General features: G+C 40.3%; 1 protein-coding gene across 14 annotated transcripts in view; it reads left to right on the top strand.

Annotated features, from left to right (window-relative positions):
* TMEM164 (transmembrane protein 164) overlaps positions 1-15653 on the top strand; it is a 161198-nt gene that overhangs the window by 88363 nt on the left and 57182 nt on the right. For all 14 annotated transcript variants that reach the window (XM_036840154.1, XM_036840155.1, XM_036840158.1 and 11 more), the window contains one exon: positions 9990-10056. In XM_036840154.1, the coding sequence (XP_036696049.1) occupies positions 9990-10056 (67 nt within the window). The remainder of the gene's footprint in view (positions 1-9989; positions 10057-15653) is intronic.

Raw genomic sequence — 15653 nt, forward strand, 5'->3', positions numbered from 1 at the left:
ATATGCACACACACACACACACACACACACACACACACAGTATATCATTTATCATTTATTTAATGGGATAGACGTGAAACAACAATGTATATGGTTTGTGGATATATACAAATGTAATGTATAAAAACATAGGAAGGACTCCAACTCCTTCAGAATAAAGGCTCCATCTGGTTAGGGAGTAGAGGAGATGAATGGTATTCAGGAAGGTTACATGGAACTTCAACTAAATCAGTAATGTTCAAATTTATTAAAGTGGGATGCTGGACGCAGAGGTTCTTTTTATATTATTTTTATACTTTTCTGTATGTTGGAAAATTTTAGTGTTAAAACTAGAGGGAAAAAGCACTATTTAAAAGGCTTAGAGTCTAGGATCACTTATTTTGTAGGTGTAAAAGCTGAGGCTGGGAGAGTTGAGTGTTTTGCTTCTCATATATTTTTGAATTTTATTTAATTATCATACAGTAGAGTTGACTTTTTGGCGTACAGTTCTATGAGATCTTTTTTCATTTTTTTATTATGATAAAATACACTTAACATAAAATGTAACATCTTAACCATTTTTAAAGTGTACGGTTCAGTGGCATTAAATACACTTATGTTGCCGTGCAACCATTACCACCATCCATCTCCAGAACTCTTTTCATTTTGCAAAAACTGAAACTCTGTACCCATTAAGCAATAAATCCCATTACCTCCTATCCCCAGTCCCTGGCAACCAGCATTTCTGTCTTTACGATTTTGACTACTCTAGATAGGTACCTCATACAAGTGGAATCATACAGTATTTGTTCTTTTGTGACTGGCTTATTTCACTTAGCAAAATGTCCTCAAGGTTCATCCATGTTGTAGCATGTGTCAGAATGTCTAAGGCAGAATGATATTTCATTGTATGTATATAGCATATTTTGTTTATCCATTCACCTGTTGATGGACACTTGGGTTGCTTCCATGTTTTAGCTATTGTAAATAATGCTGCTATGAACATCAGTGTACAAATATCCCATAGAACCCCTGCTTTCAATTCTTTTGGGTATATGCCCAGAATTGGAATTGCTGGATCATATAGTAATTCTATTTTTAATTTTTTGAAGAACTGCCATACTGTTTTACACAGCAGCTGTACCATTTTACATTCCCACCAACAGTGTATAAGAGTTCCAATTTGTCCATATCTTTGCCAACATTTGTTGTTTTCTGTTTTTGATAGTAGCCATTCTAGTGGTGTGAGATAGTATCTTATTATGATTTTGATTTGCATTTCATTTTCTACTTTCCCTTGTGATTTCTTCTTTGATCCATTGATTGTTTAAGAATGTATTTAATTTTCACAAATTTGTGAATTTTCCCATTTTTCAGTTGACCCTTGAACAACATGGGTTTGTACTGCATGGGTCCACTTATACACGGATCTTTTTCAATAAATACTACAGTACTATACAATCTGCGTTTGGTTAAATCTGTGAACATGGAACTTTGGATATGGAGGGCCAACTATAGAGTTATATGCAGATTTCCGCTGCTTGGGGTATTGGTGCTCCTAAAACACCCCCCGCCCATGTTGTTCAAGGGTCAACTGTACTTCTGTTAATGATTTCTAACTTCATCCTGTTATGGTTAGAGAAGATATTTTGTGTAATATCTATCTTTTAACATCTGTTGAAGCTTAGTTTGCCACCTAACATATGGTCTATCTGGGAAATGTCCCAAATGCACTTGAGAGAATGTGAATTTTGTTGTTGTTGGGTAAAGTGTTCTCTATATGTTTGTTAGATCTAGTTGGTTTATTGTGCTGTTCAAGTCCTCAAATTTCTTGCTTTTCTTCTGTCTGACTGTTCTGTTACTGAGAGTAGAGTATTGAAGTCTCCAACTATTATTGTAGAACTGTCTATTTCTCCCATCAACTTGGTCATTTTTTCTTCATATATTTTGATGGTCTGTTATCAGGTACCAACATGTTTATAATTGTCATATCTTCTTGCTGTATTGAACCTTTTATTAGTAAATAATTTTCTTCTTCGTCTTATAAACTTTTTATTTGGGCAGACATTTATTTATTTATTTATAAATTTTTATTTATTTATTTTTTGGCTGCGTTGGGTCTTCGTTGCAGCACGCAGGCTTTCTCTAGTTGTGGCAAGTGGGGGCTACTCTTTGTTGCAGTGTGCGGGCTTCTCATTGCGGTGGCTTCTCTTGTTGTGGAGCATGGGCTCTAGGTGCACGGGCTTCAGTAGTTGCAACACGCAGGCTCAGTAGTTATGGTGTGCAGGCCCTAGAGCACGCGGGCTTCAGTAGTTGTGGTGCGTGGGCTCTAGAGTGCAGGCTCAGTAGTTGTGGCACACGGGCTTAGTTGCTCCGTGGCATGTGGGATGTTCCCAGACCAGAGATCAAACCTGTGTCCCCTGCATTGGCAGGCGGATTGTTAACCACTGTGCCACCAGGGAAGTCCTGTAAACTCTTTTGGTTGATAGTTTATTTTGTCTGATATTAGTATAGCCACCTCTGCTCTCTTGGTTACCATTTGCATGGAATATCTTTTTCTGTCCTTTCACTTTCAGTCTTTTTCTGTCTTTGGATCTAAAGTGCGTCTCTTGTAGACAGCATACAGTTGGATCATATTTTTTTTTAATCCTTCCTGCCAATCTCTGTCTTTTGATTGGAGAGTTTAATCCATTTACATTTAAAGTTAGTACTGATAAGCAGGGGCTTCTGTCATTTTGCTATTTGTTTTCTATATGCTTTATAACTTTCTGTCACTCATTTCCTGCATTACTGTCATCTTTTGTGTTTAGCTGATTTTTTTTGGTAGTGTAACAATTTAATACTCTAATCATTTCTTTTCGCATATATTCTCCAACAGTTTTCTTGGTGGTTATCATGGGGATTACATTTAGCATCCTAAAGTTATAACATTTTACATTGAATTTATTAGCTCAATTTCAGTAATATACAAAAACTCTGCTCCTTTACAGTTGCATCCCCACCCCTTTCAGTTAGTGATGTCACAAAGTTATATCTTTATACATGTATGCCCCCAAACTTAATCTATTTAAATGCATTAGTCTCTTAAATTATGTAGAAAACAAAATGTGGAATTACAAACCAAAGTTACAGTAACACTAGCTTTTAGACTAATAATTGTGTTTTTAAAAATGTATTAATCTCTTAAATCATGTAGACAATATTAGAGTTACAAACTGTTGTTACACTAGTACTTGCTTTTATAGTTGCCCATGTATTTTCCTTTACTGAGATCTTTATTTCTTCATACAGCTTTGGGTTACTGTCTGGTGTTCTTTCATTTCAACCTGCAGGACTCCCTTTAGCATTTCTTGCAGGGCAGGTCAAGTCATAACAAACTCCCTCAGTTTTTGCTTTTCTGGAAGTGTCTTAATTGCTCTCTCAATTTTGAAGGATAGTTTTGTTGGATATAGGATTCTTGGTTGACAGGCCCCCCACACACACCTGTTTAGCACTTTGAATATGTATCTGCCCATTGCCCCACTGCCTTCTGGCCTCCAAATCTGATGAAAAATCAAATTACTCTATCAGTGTGGGTCTATTTCTGGACTATTCTGTTTCGTCGTTTGATGTCTTTTCTTGGCCAGATTGTTTTGATTGCTATAATTTTATATAGTAAGGCTTACAGTCAGGTAGTGTGATTCTTTCATCTACCTTCTACTTTTTCAAAATTATTTTAGCTATTCTTTCTTTGCCCTTTCATATACATTTTAGAGTCAGTTTGCCTGTATCTACAAAATATCCTGCTGAGATTTTGATCAGAATTGCATTGAATCTATAGATAATTTTGGGGGGAATTGACATCTTCCTTATGATGAGCCCTTTAATCCTTGAACATGGTATGTCTTTTTATTTGTTAGATCTCTGCTTTCTTTAATCAGCCTTTTGCAGTTCTCAGTGTACAGATTCTGTACATATATTGTTAGATTTATACCTAAGTATTTCAGTTTTGGGGAAGATAATATAAGTAGTATATATTTTAAAAAATTTGGTTTCCAGTTTTACACTGCTATTGTGTAGAAATGTTATTGATGTTTGTGTGTTGACCTTGCAGTCCTGCAACCCTGCTGAAATCATATTAGTTTTAGGAACTTTTCTGTTGATTCCTTGGGATTTTCTACAAATATAATAATTCTTTGCAAACAGAGATAGTATTATTTCTTCCTTTCCAATCTCTGTTATTTTTGTTACCTTATTTCACTGGCTAAGACTACTGGCATGGTGTTGAATTGGAGTGCTGAGAGTGGGCACCCTCGTCTTGATCCTGATGTTAATGGGGAGAGCATTCGGTATCATTAAGTATGATTTTGGGCATAGTATTTTTTAGATGTCCTTTATCAGGTTGAGGAAGTTCCCTCCTATTGCTAGTTTGTTGGTATTTTTGTTATCATACATAGATGTTGAATTTTGACATGCCTTTTCTGTATCAATTGATATGATCATATACTTTTTTATTCTTTACACTGTTAATTTGGTAGAATTCATTAATTGAATTTCAGATACTGAGTCAACCTTTCATTACCAGGACAAACCCCACTTAGTCATAGAGTAATGTTCTTTTTATATTGCTACATTAGATTTGCTAACATTTTATTGAGAATTTTAGGGTCTGTGTTCATGAGGGACATTAGTTTAGTTTTAGTTTTCCTCCTCCTCCTCCTCTTCCTCCTCCTCCTCCCACCTCCCCTCCCCCTGCCCCACAGTTTTTGTATCTGGGTAATAATAGCCTCATAAAATGAGTTGAGAAATGCTTGCTTCTGTTGTATTTTCTGGACCAGGTTGTATAAATACTTGGTAGAATTGATCACTGAAGCCATCTGAGTCTTATTCAGAAGATTTTTGACTACAGATTCTTTTTTATTGAGATATAATTGACATATAACATTATATTACTTTCAGGTATATAACATAATGATTTGATATTTGTATATATTGTGAAATGATCACCACAATAAGTCTGGTTAATATCCATCACCACAGATAGTTGCATATTTTTTTCTTATGATGAGAATTTTTAAGATATGCCCTCTTAGCAACTTTCAAATAATACAGTACAGTACCTATCGTCACCACACTGTACATTACATCCCCATGACTTATTTCTTTTATAACCGGAAGTTTGTACCTTTTGACCACCTTCACCCATTTCACCCACCCCCAACCCCCTGCCGTCTGGCAACCACCAGTCTGTTCTTCGAATCTATGAGTTTGTTGTTTTGTTTATTTGTTTGTTTTAGATTCTACATATAATTGAGATCATGCAGTAATTTGTCTTTCTGTTTCTGACTTACCTCACTCAGCATGATCCCCTCACGGTCCATCCATGTTGTCACAAATGTCAAGGTTTGGACTGTGCAGGTTATCTATTTCATCTTTGGTGAGTTTTAGTGGTTTGTGGTTTTAGAGGAAATTCTCCATTTTTTCTAAGTTGTTGAATTATGTGCATAGAAATATTCATAGTATATCCTTATTATCCTTTTAATTCCTGAGGGGCTGTAGTGATATCCCTTCTTTCCTTCCTGATATTGATAACTTTTGCATTCTCTCTTTTTATCCATGTCATTCTGCCTAGTGGTTTCTCAATTATATTGCCTTTTTCAAAGGCAACCTTTTTGTTTCATTGATTTTTCTCTATTGTTTTTGTTTTTACTTTCATTGATTTCTGCTCTTTATTATTTCATTCTTTCTGCTTGCTTTGGGTTTATTTTGCTCTTCTTTTTTTTGGATTCTTAAGGTGGAATCTTGGGTTACTGCTTTGAGACCATACTTTTCTCTTAATATAAGAATTTCATGTTATAAGCATCTCACCCATTTTGGCATATCATATTTTAATTTTTGTCCAGTTCAAAATGTTTTATAATTTCCTTTGAGAATTTCGTTCCATGAATCTTCCTTTCCAGGCACTCAGAGAACTTTATCTGTTCCATGTCTTTTGATTCTTGGTTATAATCAAGTGCTAAATTCAAATATGTCATCTGATGAGGGATTTTTAATAGCTTCATTTGTCATTGTGAATAATAATGTGATATTCATTTACCTTGCTTTATTAAGGATTATAATAGTTATCATGTATTGAGTTCTTACTATGTCCTAGGCACTATGTTGATCACTTTACATGGTCTTACCTCATTAAATTCTCTCAGCAACTCTTTTAGTTGGTACTGTTATTAGCCCCATTTTATTATTGAGGAGACAGAATCACATATTTTTTTCTTTATTTTTGAAAATTTTATTATTTATTTATTTATTTGGCCATGCCGTGGGGCATGCAGGATCTTAGTTCCCCGACCAGGGATCGAACCCGTGCCCCCTGCAGTGGAAGCGCAGAGTCTTAACCACTGGACCACCAGGGAAGTCTCTGAATCACATATTTTAAGTGATTTGTCCAGAGTCAACTCAGCCAGTAAGTGGTAGAGCTGGGATTTGAATGTAGGTTTGATTCCAAACCAAGTTCTTAACCATTATACTCCATTTCCTCTAGTTATTTTATTTCTTGGCTTCTCAATAAGATTGTCAGCTTCTTGAAGGCAAATACTAGGTCTTAATTATATTGATCTCCTTTTCTCTATAGCATCAGAGACGATATTAGACACACACTAATGGACTAATGTGTATGGACTAAATTTAATGAAATTAACTGACCTGAAAGAGAATCAAACCCATAACACTTGCCATATTGCCCCAGGTTGTTACCAACTAAGGTAACTTAGTACAGTATCCTACACAGAAACAAAAAAAGCTGACAGAATATTTGTGACAGTGGTAATGGCCAAGTGTTCTAGCCGGCAAGAAGAAGATTTGTAAGTGTGACTAACTGACCTGGAGTCCATCTCCAAGCTCTACTCTTTGGTTCTGGCCTTCAGTCTGTCCTTTTGCTCTCTCTCGATCTCCTTCTCACACTTCGAATTTTTAAAACAGTTTGACTTTCCTCCATGGTTCGTGAACCTTCTCCCCTTTTAATATGAGGCTTTTAGGTGAGCTCTTCACCATTTATTTAAGAAACATGTATCTGAGTCTTACTGTATGCCATGTACTTTTTAAAGCACTCTATACATATCAACTCCTTATAATAATTCTGTGAGTTGGAACTCTTATTATTCCCATTGTGCAGATGAGGGAACTCTCACTGGATTTTCTAGTGGCTCATTTTCTATTTCCAATACCCAATAGAAATCTGAGTGGCAGGCTGGAGGTGGTATAAAGCAAAAGCAAAAGCCTTTGCCCCTGATGTGGTCAGTCATTTACCTGTTGGGCTGTGCCCTGGGTCTGTAGAGGACAGTGCAGCTGTGTAATTGGGGCAGTTTTGCAACAGAACACACTAGGGGTTCCGTCGCTCTTAGACATGACCTTCCCTGCCCCATGGGCATCCCAGAACCTTTTTTCCTACCTGGTCTGTTGTCTGACACACACACACACACACACACACACACGCACGCAACATGTGTAATGTTCATATCATGGATTTGAAGTGCAGGGTACAGCAGCAAAAACACGGTCTTGAAACTTGGTGAGTGTGACTTCTCCGTCTGCCACTTATTTATTATCTGTTTGATCTTGGGCAAGTCACTTAATCACTTAGTGCTTTGGTTTTCTCAGCTGTGAAATTGAAAATGATACTGATTATAATAAAAACTGTGAGGATTAAATGAGATGATGCATTTGAATACTTAGTCCAGTGATTGGCACATGAAAGTTGCTCAATATATGTTAGATATTTTTTATAATTAGTGATATGCAAGACCCTTTTATATATTAAGGATAATTCACCCTTCGGCCTATATGTAGCTTGTGGAACTGAATTTTGAGGACCCAGAACAAGGCTTGTCTTTATCTAGGAATTTATTGGTTATTTTGAATCTTGATGTTGGCTTTTATCTTCTTTATCTCTGGCCTTCCATGAGCCTTTGGGATCAGTTCCATTATCCTCAAGCTTTAACTTTTGTTGCCCAAATATCTGCTTGGCCTTGTGTAAATGCCAGCATTCTTTTAAGGTCAGTGGCAAAGCCTGGCACTAGAGTTCAGCTTTACCTCGACTATCAGTGAGATGTTTCCTCTCCCAGGGTGAGTGTTTCTGCTGTGGCTGTCGCTTAGGAGGGTCCAGGGGCAGAGTTAGGCCACACGTTACTTCACCCCAGCCCTGGAATGGCTGTTAATGAGCCCTGCTCCAGGCATTGAGGCTCGAGCCGGAGTTTTCAACAGTCAGTTTCTGAGAGCATGGGGTGCCCCCTAGAAGGATGCTGTCGTAAAAGCATGGTAGCCTGGCCAATCGGGGAGGCAGGAGGGACATTGCATTGGTGTGCCTCCTCCGTTTCATGGACAAGCTAAGCCCTGTTAAACCGTAGGACTGCTGGGCTGGCATGGCCTAAGAACGGTCTGCCGACAGTCATCCCCTGAGAGCTTATTAAGCCTGGAGCAGGGAATGAAGGGGGTGGTAAGAGAGACCCCTGAAACCAAAAGGAAGGAAAATGGAGCATCTGTGACTCTCTACCTGAGGTCATATTTGCAATGGAGGAAGGGAGGCAGGCTCTGATACAAGACAGTGAGAGGGGTCTGGAGTCAGATAAACCTGGGTTTGCATTGTGGCTCTACTGTCCTCTGTGTGGCACTGACAAAGTCACTTCACTTTTCTGAGCCTGGTTTCCTCATCCGCAAAATGCAAACAATAATTGTACCCATCTCATAAGATTGCTGTAAAAATTCGGCGAGAGAATTTACTTAAAGCAGCTAATTTGATACTTGGCTGGAATATGTTAAGTGCACATCATCACCATCATCACAGCATTGGTAACAACAAGCAGCAGAAAGAAACAAACAGCAGCCTTGGGGCTTGTGTGCTGTTCCCCTGGGGCTCCTTATAACATTGTCTCTTAGTCTTAGGCACACATCTGTGAGCGCCAAGAGAAGAGCTTAAGTTCTTCTAGGTCCCAGTCAGGACATAACAGAGATCCTGGTATCACGAGGCTGCTGTGAGTGTGTGTGTGAGAGAGCGCGAGAGTGAGCTTGAGGTCCGGAAGCCACGTTGACTCAGCGATGGTTGTACGTGACCCGTCAAATTAGCTTTTCTCCGGGAGGAACAGACTGTCATTCTTTGCTTCTCCCTCAGTAGTAAAGGACCACTTGCCTGGATGAAGGAAGCTGCTTAAATCCATCCCCACAGCTCGCACAAGCAGAATTTGTTCCTGACTTGCTTGTTCTTGAGCAAGTCAGGAACCCCCTTACAAAGGGTTCCTAGCGTGGGTTTTAACAAGTCTGGAATTGGGAAACGGTATCCCCACCCGGAGACCCGTGGTTTTCTTGTCTCTGTCTCTTTTTTCTTTTGTGTTTTGCTTTTAAATCAAAGAACCCAGTATGTAAAATAGATGAAAGAAAGTTTGGAAGGCTGCCACTTCTGTCCTCCCCACCTCCTGCAGCAGCCCCTGAAGGTGTTTCTAAGAAGGTGGGAGAGCGCATTTGCAGACGCTGCAGTTGGCTCCCTGGGTTGTATTAGCTAGCCTTTTTATGCCCAGGTCTCTGTCTGGGGAGAAGCCTTGGGCATGGCTGTGGAAATAAGCAGCCTTGCTCTAAGAAACAGGTCTCTACTGTAATAACACAGTAGTGTAATAACACCTGGCTCCCGCAGTTCCCCTTTGTAATGCTGCCTGAGCCGCAGCAGTTGGAGCTGAGATTGGGACTGACCACATGTTTAGGGAACCCAGAGCTCATCATGCAATGAAGTGTTGTAACCAAAGCGTGTTCACAAAGTGGTTGGGGGATTTTGAGGTGGCGGTGGCGCTCTTCAGAATATTTCAGTTAATGCAAAATACGCTGCTTTTCATTTATTTATGCGTGTGTGCCAACTCCAGTGCCGTTTTACACAGAGAGCCACTTGTTTACATGCTCTCCCATCTGGCATGGCATAACCTGACACAGTTTTGTCTGCCTCTGCATCAGAGTCAGGGTGTGACCTGCACTTTATCTCTTTTCCTCTCCAGGCTACAGATGCACATGTTGAATGGAGCTCTTCTTGCCCTGCTGTTTCCTGTGGTAAATACGCGGCTGGTAAGTAACCTCTTCTAGGAACATACCAGCAACACACAAAACGGTACTTGCTTGCTCATGTGCCCGTGTGAGTTTTAATTTTTAAAAATTTTTTTTTATTAAAGCATAATTGATTTACGATATCAGTTTCAGGTGTACAACGTAGTGATTCAATATTTTTATAGATTAATCTCCATTTAAAGTTATTATGAAAGATTGGCTATATTCTCTGTGCTGTGCAATGTATCCTTATAGCTTATTTATTTTATACATAGTAGTTTCTACCCCTTACCCCTCCATGTAAGTTTTTTAATATCTACACATTGAGTGTCGAGGTTTGATGCAGCCCTGTTTGGATGCAGTGGTGCTTGATGGGGGCGAGAGTATTGTGTGGAACTCTAGGGCTTTAATAAGGGTTTAGGCCAGAACCAGAACAGACCCAAAAAGCCTACAGAGGCTCTTGGAAGGGTTTGGTGAAGAGAAAGGGGGCCCCACCCATTCGACAGAGGCTTCTAGGTGTTCTAAGGGCCTCTAGTGTGGACTCGGCCACGTTAGTCCGGAATAATCTGCTGGGGAGCCTCAAAGCCAGTCTGCTTTGCCAAAGGCCCCTTTGGGCAAGAACTGGATTTCTTCCCTGTTCCTCCAAACCCACAGGGCAGTCTGGCCCACACGTTCCGCCAGTGGCTAGCAGGTAGAATCCCACTGTGGCAGGTGGGTGGGTGATGAACCAGTGCAGAGGGAAGCAGAAGCTATAGGAGTGGCTGGGCCCTGTCCTCAGACTCCCATATGTGGGGCTGCAGAGGGATTAGCGGGCTGGGTTAGAGAGCTCAGGGAAAGAAATCACCTGTGAAATCCTTCCTTCTGCTTTCTGTTTTCATGACTTAAATTTGCCTCATGCGTTAAGATCATAGTTTAAATCTCATAATGATAACCCTTCCTCTTTGGGTAGCATTTTATAGTTTACAAGGTCTTTTCAAATAACAATTGTGTAACGTAGATATTAAGCTGGGTGAGGGCGAGTATTATGGCCTCTTGTTATAGAAGAAGAAACTGACGTTCAGGGCATCACACAAATTCTAAGTGGCGGAGTTGGGAGTGGAGACTAAGCCTCAGATCCTACAACCACAGCTACACTTCACTCTCTCTGAGGATTTAGTCACTCCCTCTCCACAAATACTCATGTATACCCTTATGATTGTTATACTTTTCTAGGTGCATATTATATATACGTCAGTAGAAATTCCTCCCTCCCTTCCTTCCTTCCTTCCTTCCTTCCTTCCTTCCTTCCTTCCTTCCTTCCTTCCTTCCTTCCTTCCTTCCTTCCTTCCTTCCCTCCCTCCCTCCCTTTCCCTCTCTGCCCTTCTTCCCCTCTCTGATGGCAGGTTTGCTATTATATTTGTTATGACACCTAATACTTTCCAAATAAATGTCAGGCTATAGCCAGCCAGCTTATCAAGAATGTCCAAGTAACTTTCCTTAACATTGAAACTTCTTTGATGAGTTCTCTCTTAACTAGCGATTCCAATCACTCTGGTAAATAATCTTGGTCCTCTTTTTCTAAAATGAAGCTGATTAAAGCTCACGGTGGTGGCTCCATTTGCATATGTCTTGACAATTGGCTTTGGTCTTGGTCTGGTTATTTTAAGTGGTTGGGACCCCTCCTGGGTTACCCTGGCTTTCCAGACTTTTTGCTTTGCAACCCCTTATTTGAACTCAGATTGACTTAAAATAAGACAGGAAGGTAGGCAACTCTTTAAGCCTGATGATCCAATTAGGCAGGAAGTCAGCTTTTGACTTCTCTTTTGCCCTTCCTTCCTTCCTTCTTGGCCCTTGATCTTTTTAATCCTTGTTTTCCTAATTAGCTATAATGAGGAAACAAGGAAAGTAGAATGAACTAATTGGTGTGTATACCAGTAACACAGACATACATACACTCACATATATAAAGACAGAGAGTGAGGGAGTTGGAGGAAGTTGCCACAGTCAGCTAAAGGATTTGGGTCATCAGTGAATTTCCATGTGCTGTAGTACTCTGTCCTGTGCCTCATTGGCACTGAGGTTTGCAGACCAGCTAGAGAATACCCAGATCCAAGTTCCTCCTGGTTCTTCATCTTAGAAGCTGACACCTTAGAAGAAGGAACGTGTATTCCAATGGCCCATATTACAAGTAAGTGCCCTTTGCCTCCAGGATTTCAGAGTAGGTCTCTTTCTGGCTTCAGATGAAGTGTCTCAAGGGCGATTTCCCTTTTGTTTCTTGGAGGGAAGGAGGGGAAATGCATCATGGAACTATTATTAGACCAGCAGAGAGCTGAAAGCTTGTCTGGTCTAATCTTCTAGAGGGGGAACTTAGATGGATAAATGACTTGCCTAAAAAGCCAAGGTGGGCGCCCCTCGAACCCAGGTCTCCTGACTCAGACTTCAGAGTCCTTTTCCTTTTGTCTGATTGAAATTCAGTGTGAGTTTGAATACTAGTGAGTCAAGATGCTGGAGATGCTGCTTAGCTTCTCTCCATCTAAAAGAGTTGGGTCATAGGCTTCTTTGATAAGTTGATGAGGACCATAGAGCCTCTTCCCAGATGCGCAGAGACAAGTTTGCGTACAATTTCAGGGGGGACACAGACTGCCACCTCCTGCCCCGTTCGCCCATAAGCCCATCCATGGATCCCATGGTAAGATCCCCCCAGCCCAAGCTGTCAGTAGTCCATGGCTTGGAGAATAGATGAGCTGCCTGTTTTGTGAGCTCCTTGTTAATAGCCAGTGGCTTTTTGGTCTGATGGTGATGGAGTTCCTTATCTATGCCTGGGACTTTGCAAAGAATATCATCCATGCCAGGCTAAACCACCTTCTATAAAGTGCAAGCCAAGAGGTGCGGGGTGGAGGTTAAGTAGGGTGCCCATGGAACTTGGTTGCATATTAGCTTTTCAGTTGTGGCTCTTACCTTGCAAAGCTGCTGGTCTGGTCCTCAGAATGAGGCACTGGACCCAAGCTGCATCCCCAGACCTGTGCCTTTTGCCCTGAAATGCCCATGACAGTTTCTTATAAATGCGATGTGTTCTGAGCAAGGGAGATTGGAAACAGAAAAGAAACTTAAGACACTGTATCAGCCCCCTTCTCAGACCAGAGACTCTAGCCTGGCCAGTATTTACGTTTGCAGCCATCTGTCTTCTACTAGAATAATAAGGAGAAGAAGAATAATGATTCTTTTCATCAAGCGCGTTTCTTCTTCAAGGCTCAAAGCCTCAAGTATATTATTATCTCATTATCAAAATTGCCCATTATTGTGTATCCATGTTGATCTGTTACATTAGTTCCTTTTTTCCTCCTTTACCACCCTTCCCCTTTTACCCAGTTCTTTTTCTCTGTTAGATGGTTCTCCTGAATGTTCCTAACTCTCAGACTGAGTGGAAGAGGTTAGTAATGATTTTTTCATTACTGGGGTGACTACTCCTCATCCACAGTCATTATCTCAATGTTCTTGGGATGTAACTGCCGCCGGCACACCTTGTACCCATGTGGGCTTCTGGGAAAACTTGGCTGTCACCAATGCAAATCGGCTGTCACTCTGCTGATTGGCATATTGAAACATGCTAATTGACCTAGAAAAGTTATTTCTGTGAGTGGCAAATTGAGCTATTTTAAAAAGTTATAGTTTGGGTTTTGGACCTGAACTTGGGACAGAATGTCCCTTTGCTTTCTTTTTTTTTTTTTTTTTGCATTTTTGAGAGTTTATTTTTGAAACAGAAAAATTGTACATTACAAATACAAGAAATTTTCGGATAATTTTGAGGGTTTTTTTTTAAAGTAATGTGACCGATAAGTTAATGTAATTTTTAGCTATTTGATTTCTTTTTCTTATTTAAGCTCAAAGAAGTAAAACTATAATTCCCTTTGCTTTCTTAAGAGTACTTAAAATAGAAAAAGCTTGTTTTCAAAAGAGGCCTTAGCTTTCTGAAGAATTGATTTGGGCAAAATTGCGCCTCAACCTTCTACAAAGACCAGCATGTTTCTGATCAGATGAATGCCAAGTGTGCAGGGATGTGGAAGGTCTGGGCTTCCACCAAATTCTAGGGACTACCCTAGAATATGTCTAATTACTGCCTGTACTTCAAGATTAACCTTTGAGAGTCTTACATCCTCCGTGAATGCAGCCCAGCCATACCAGTCAATCCAGATTTTTATTGAGCACTTTTCTGTGTTAAGTATTGTGCCATATGCTGCAGGAGATGCAAAAGCAACCAGAATACATTCCTGGCCTTCAAGGCACTTGCAGTTTAGTTAGAAAGATGAGGCATAAATGCCTGAGAAGTGATGGCAATGTTAGAGTCAAAATGGTGAAAAAGGAACATTGCAAGGCAATTCAGGCTCAATCGCTAAATTGCAGTTGTTCCGACCTCTAAGAAAATGGGAAGAGGATTAATATTAGCAGCATTTTTGAGCACCTACCATGTGCCAGGCAATTTATGGATGTTCTTATTTAATTCTCACAAGAACCCGATTTTACCTATGAGGAAACTGAAGCTCAAAGAAGCTAAATGACTTGCTCAGGGTTACATGGTTTGTAGGTACTAAAGCTAAACCCGAGGACTTTGCACTCTAATGCATTGTCTCCTGGAGAGGTCGTTGGATGCAGTGGTCCAGAAAGGCTTCATGAGAAGTAAAGCCTGAACCAAACCTTGAAGCGCTATTAGAATGTGCATGCAAAGTGCAGAGGAAGGAGGTAGTTCAACCAAAGGAATGCCAGGGCCAGAGGCATGGAGGTAGGAACCAGTAAACTCCTCATTGAGAGTCTGAAGAACAGGATGGAGAGTCATGAACTCCAGTTCGTATATATAGACTTTGCCCCTTATTTGCCAATCACCAGAAGACATCCTGTGACACTGCTTCTGTCACATCTTTTAGCCCTTGTAGTGTTTAGATTTTATGTGTATTTCTTTTTTTTTTTAAACATCTTTATTGGAGTATAATTGCTTTACAACGGTGTGTTAGTTTCTGCTTTATAACAAAGCGAATCAGTTATACATATACATATGTTCCCATATCTCTTCCCTCTTGCATCTCCCTCCCTCCCACCCTCCCTATCCCACCCCTCTAGGTGGTCTATGTGTATTTCTTATCTTTTCCACCACTACTAAGAATTCTTGCAAGTAGATGGGACTTTGCAACCACAAAAGCTTTCACAAATACAAATATGTCACCCTAGTGTAGTTGTTAAAAGTATGGACTCAGGGATCAGATTCTGTAGGTTCATACCCTGGCTGTGCTACTCATATGTGTGTGTGTGTGTGTGTGTGTGTGTGTGTGTGTGTGTGTAAGAGAGAGGGAGGGAGGAAGGGAACTTGGCCAAGTTACTTAACTTGAATGGGCTTCCGCGCTCTCATCTATGATATGGGGGTGATAATAGTGCCTCCCTCCTAAAGCTGTTCCAAGGATTAAATCAGTTAATATGTGTAAAGCATGTAGCACAGCACCTGGCAGATAGGAAGCCCTCAAGCAGCATTAGTTGTTAATTATTAGTCTTTGATCGTCACAGAAACCCTGCGAGGTGGGTATTAGTGTTACTGAGCCAGGCTCATTTGCCTGATGCGCAGCAAGCCAAACGCTGAGATGCTGAGGTTTGCC

The sequence above is a fragment of the Balaenoptera musculus genome, chromosome X (assembly GCF_009873245.2).
Source record: "Balaenoptera musculus isolate JJ_BM4_2016_0621 chromosome X, mBalMus1.pri.v3, whole genome shotgun sequence".
NCBI classification, from domain to species: domain Eukaryota; kingdom Metazoa; phylum Chordata; class Mammalia; order Artiodactyla; family Balaenopteridae; genus Balaenoptera; species Balaenoptera musculus.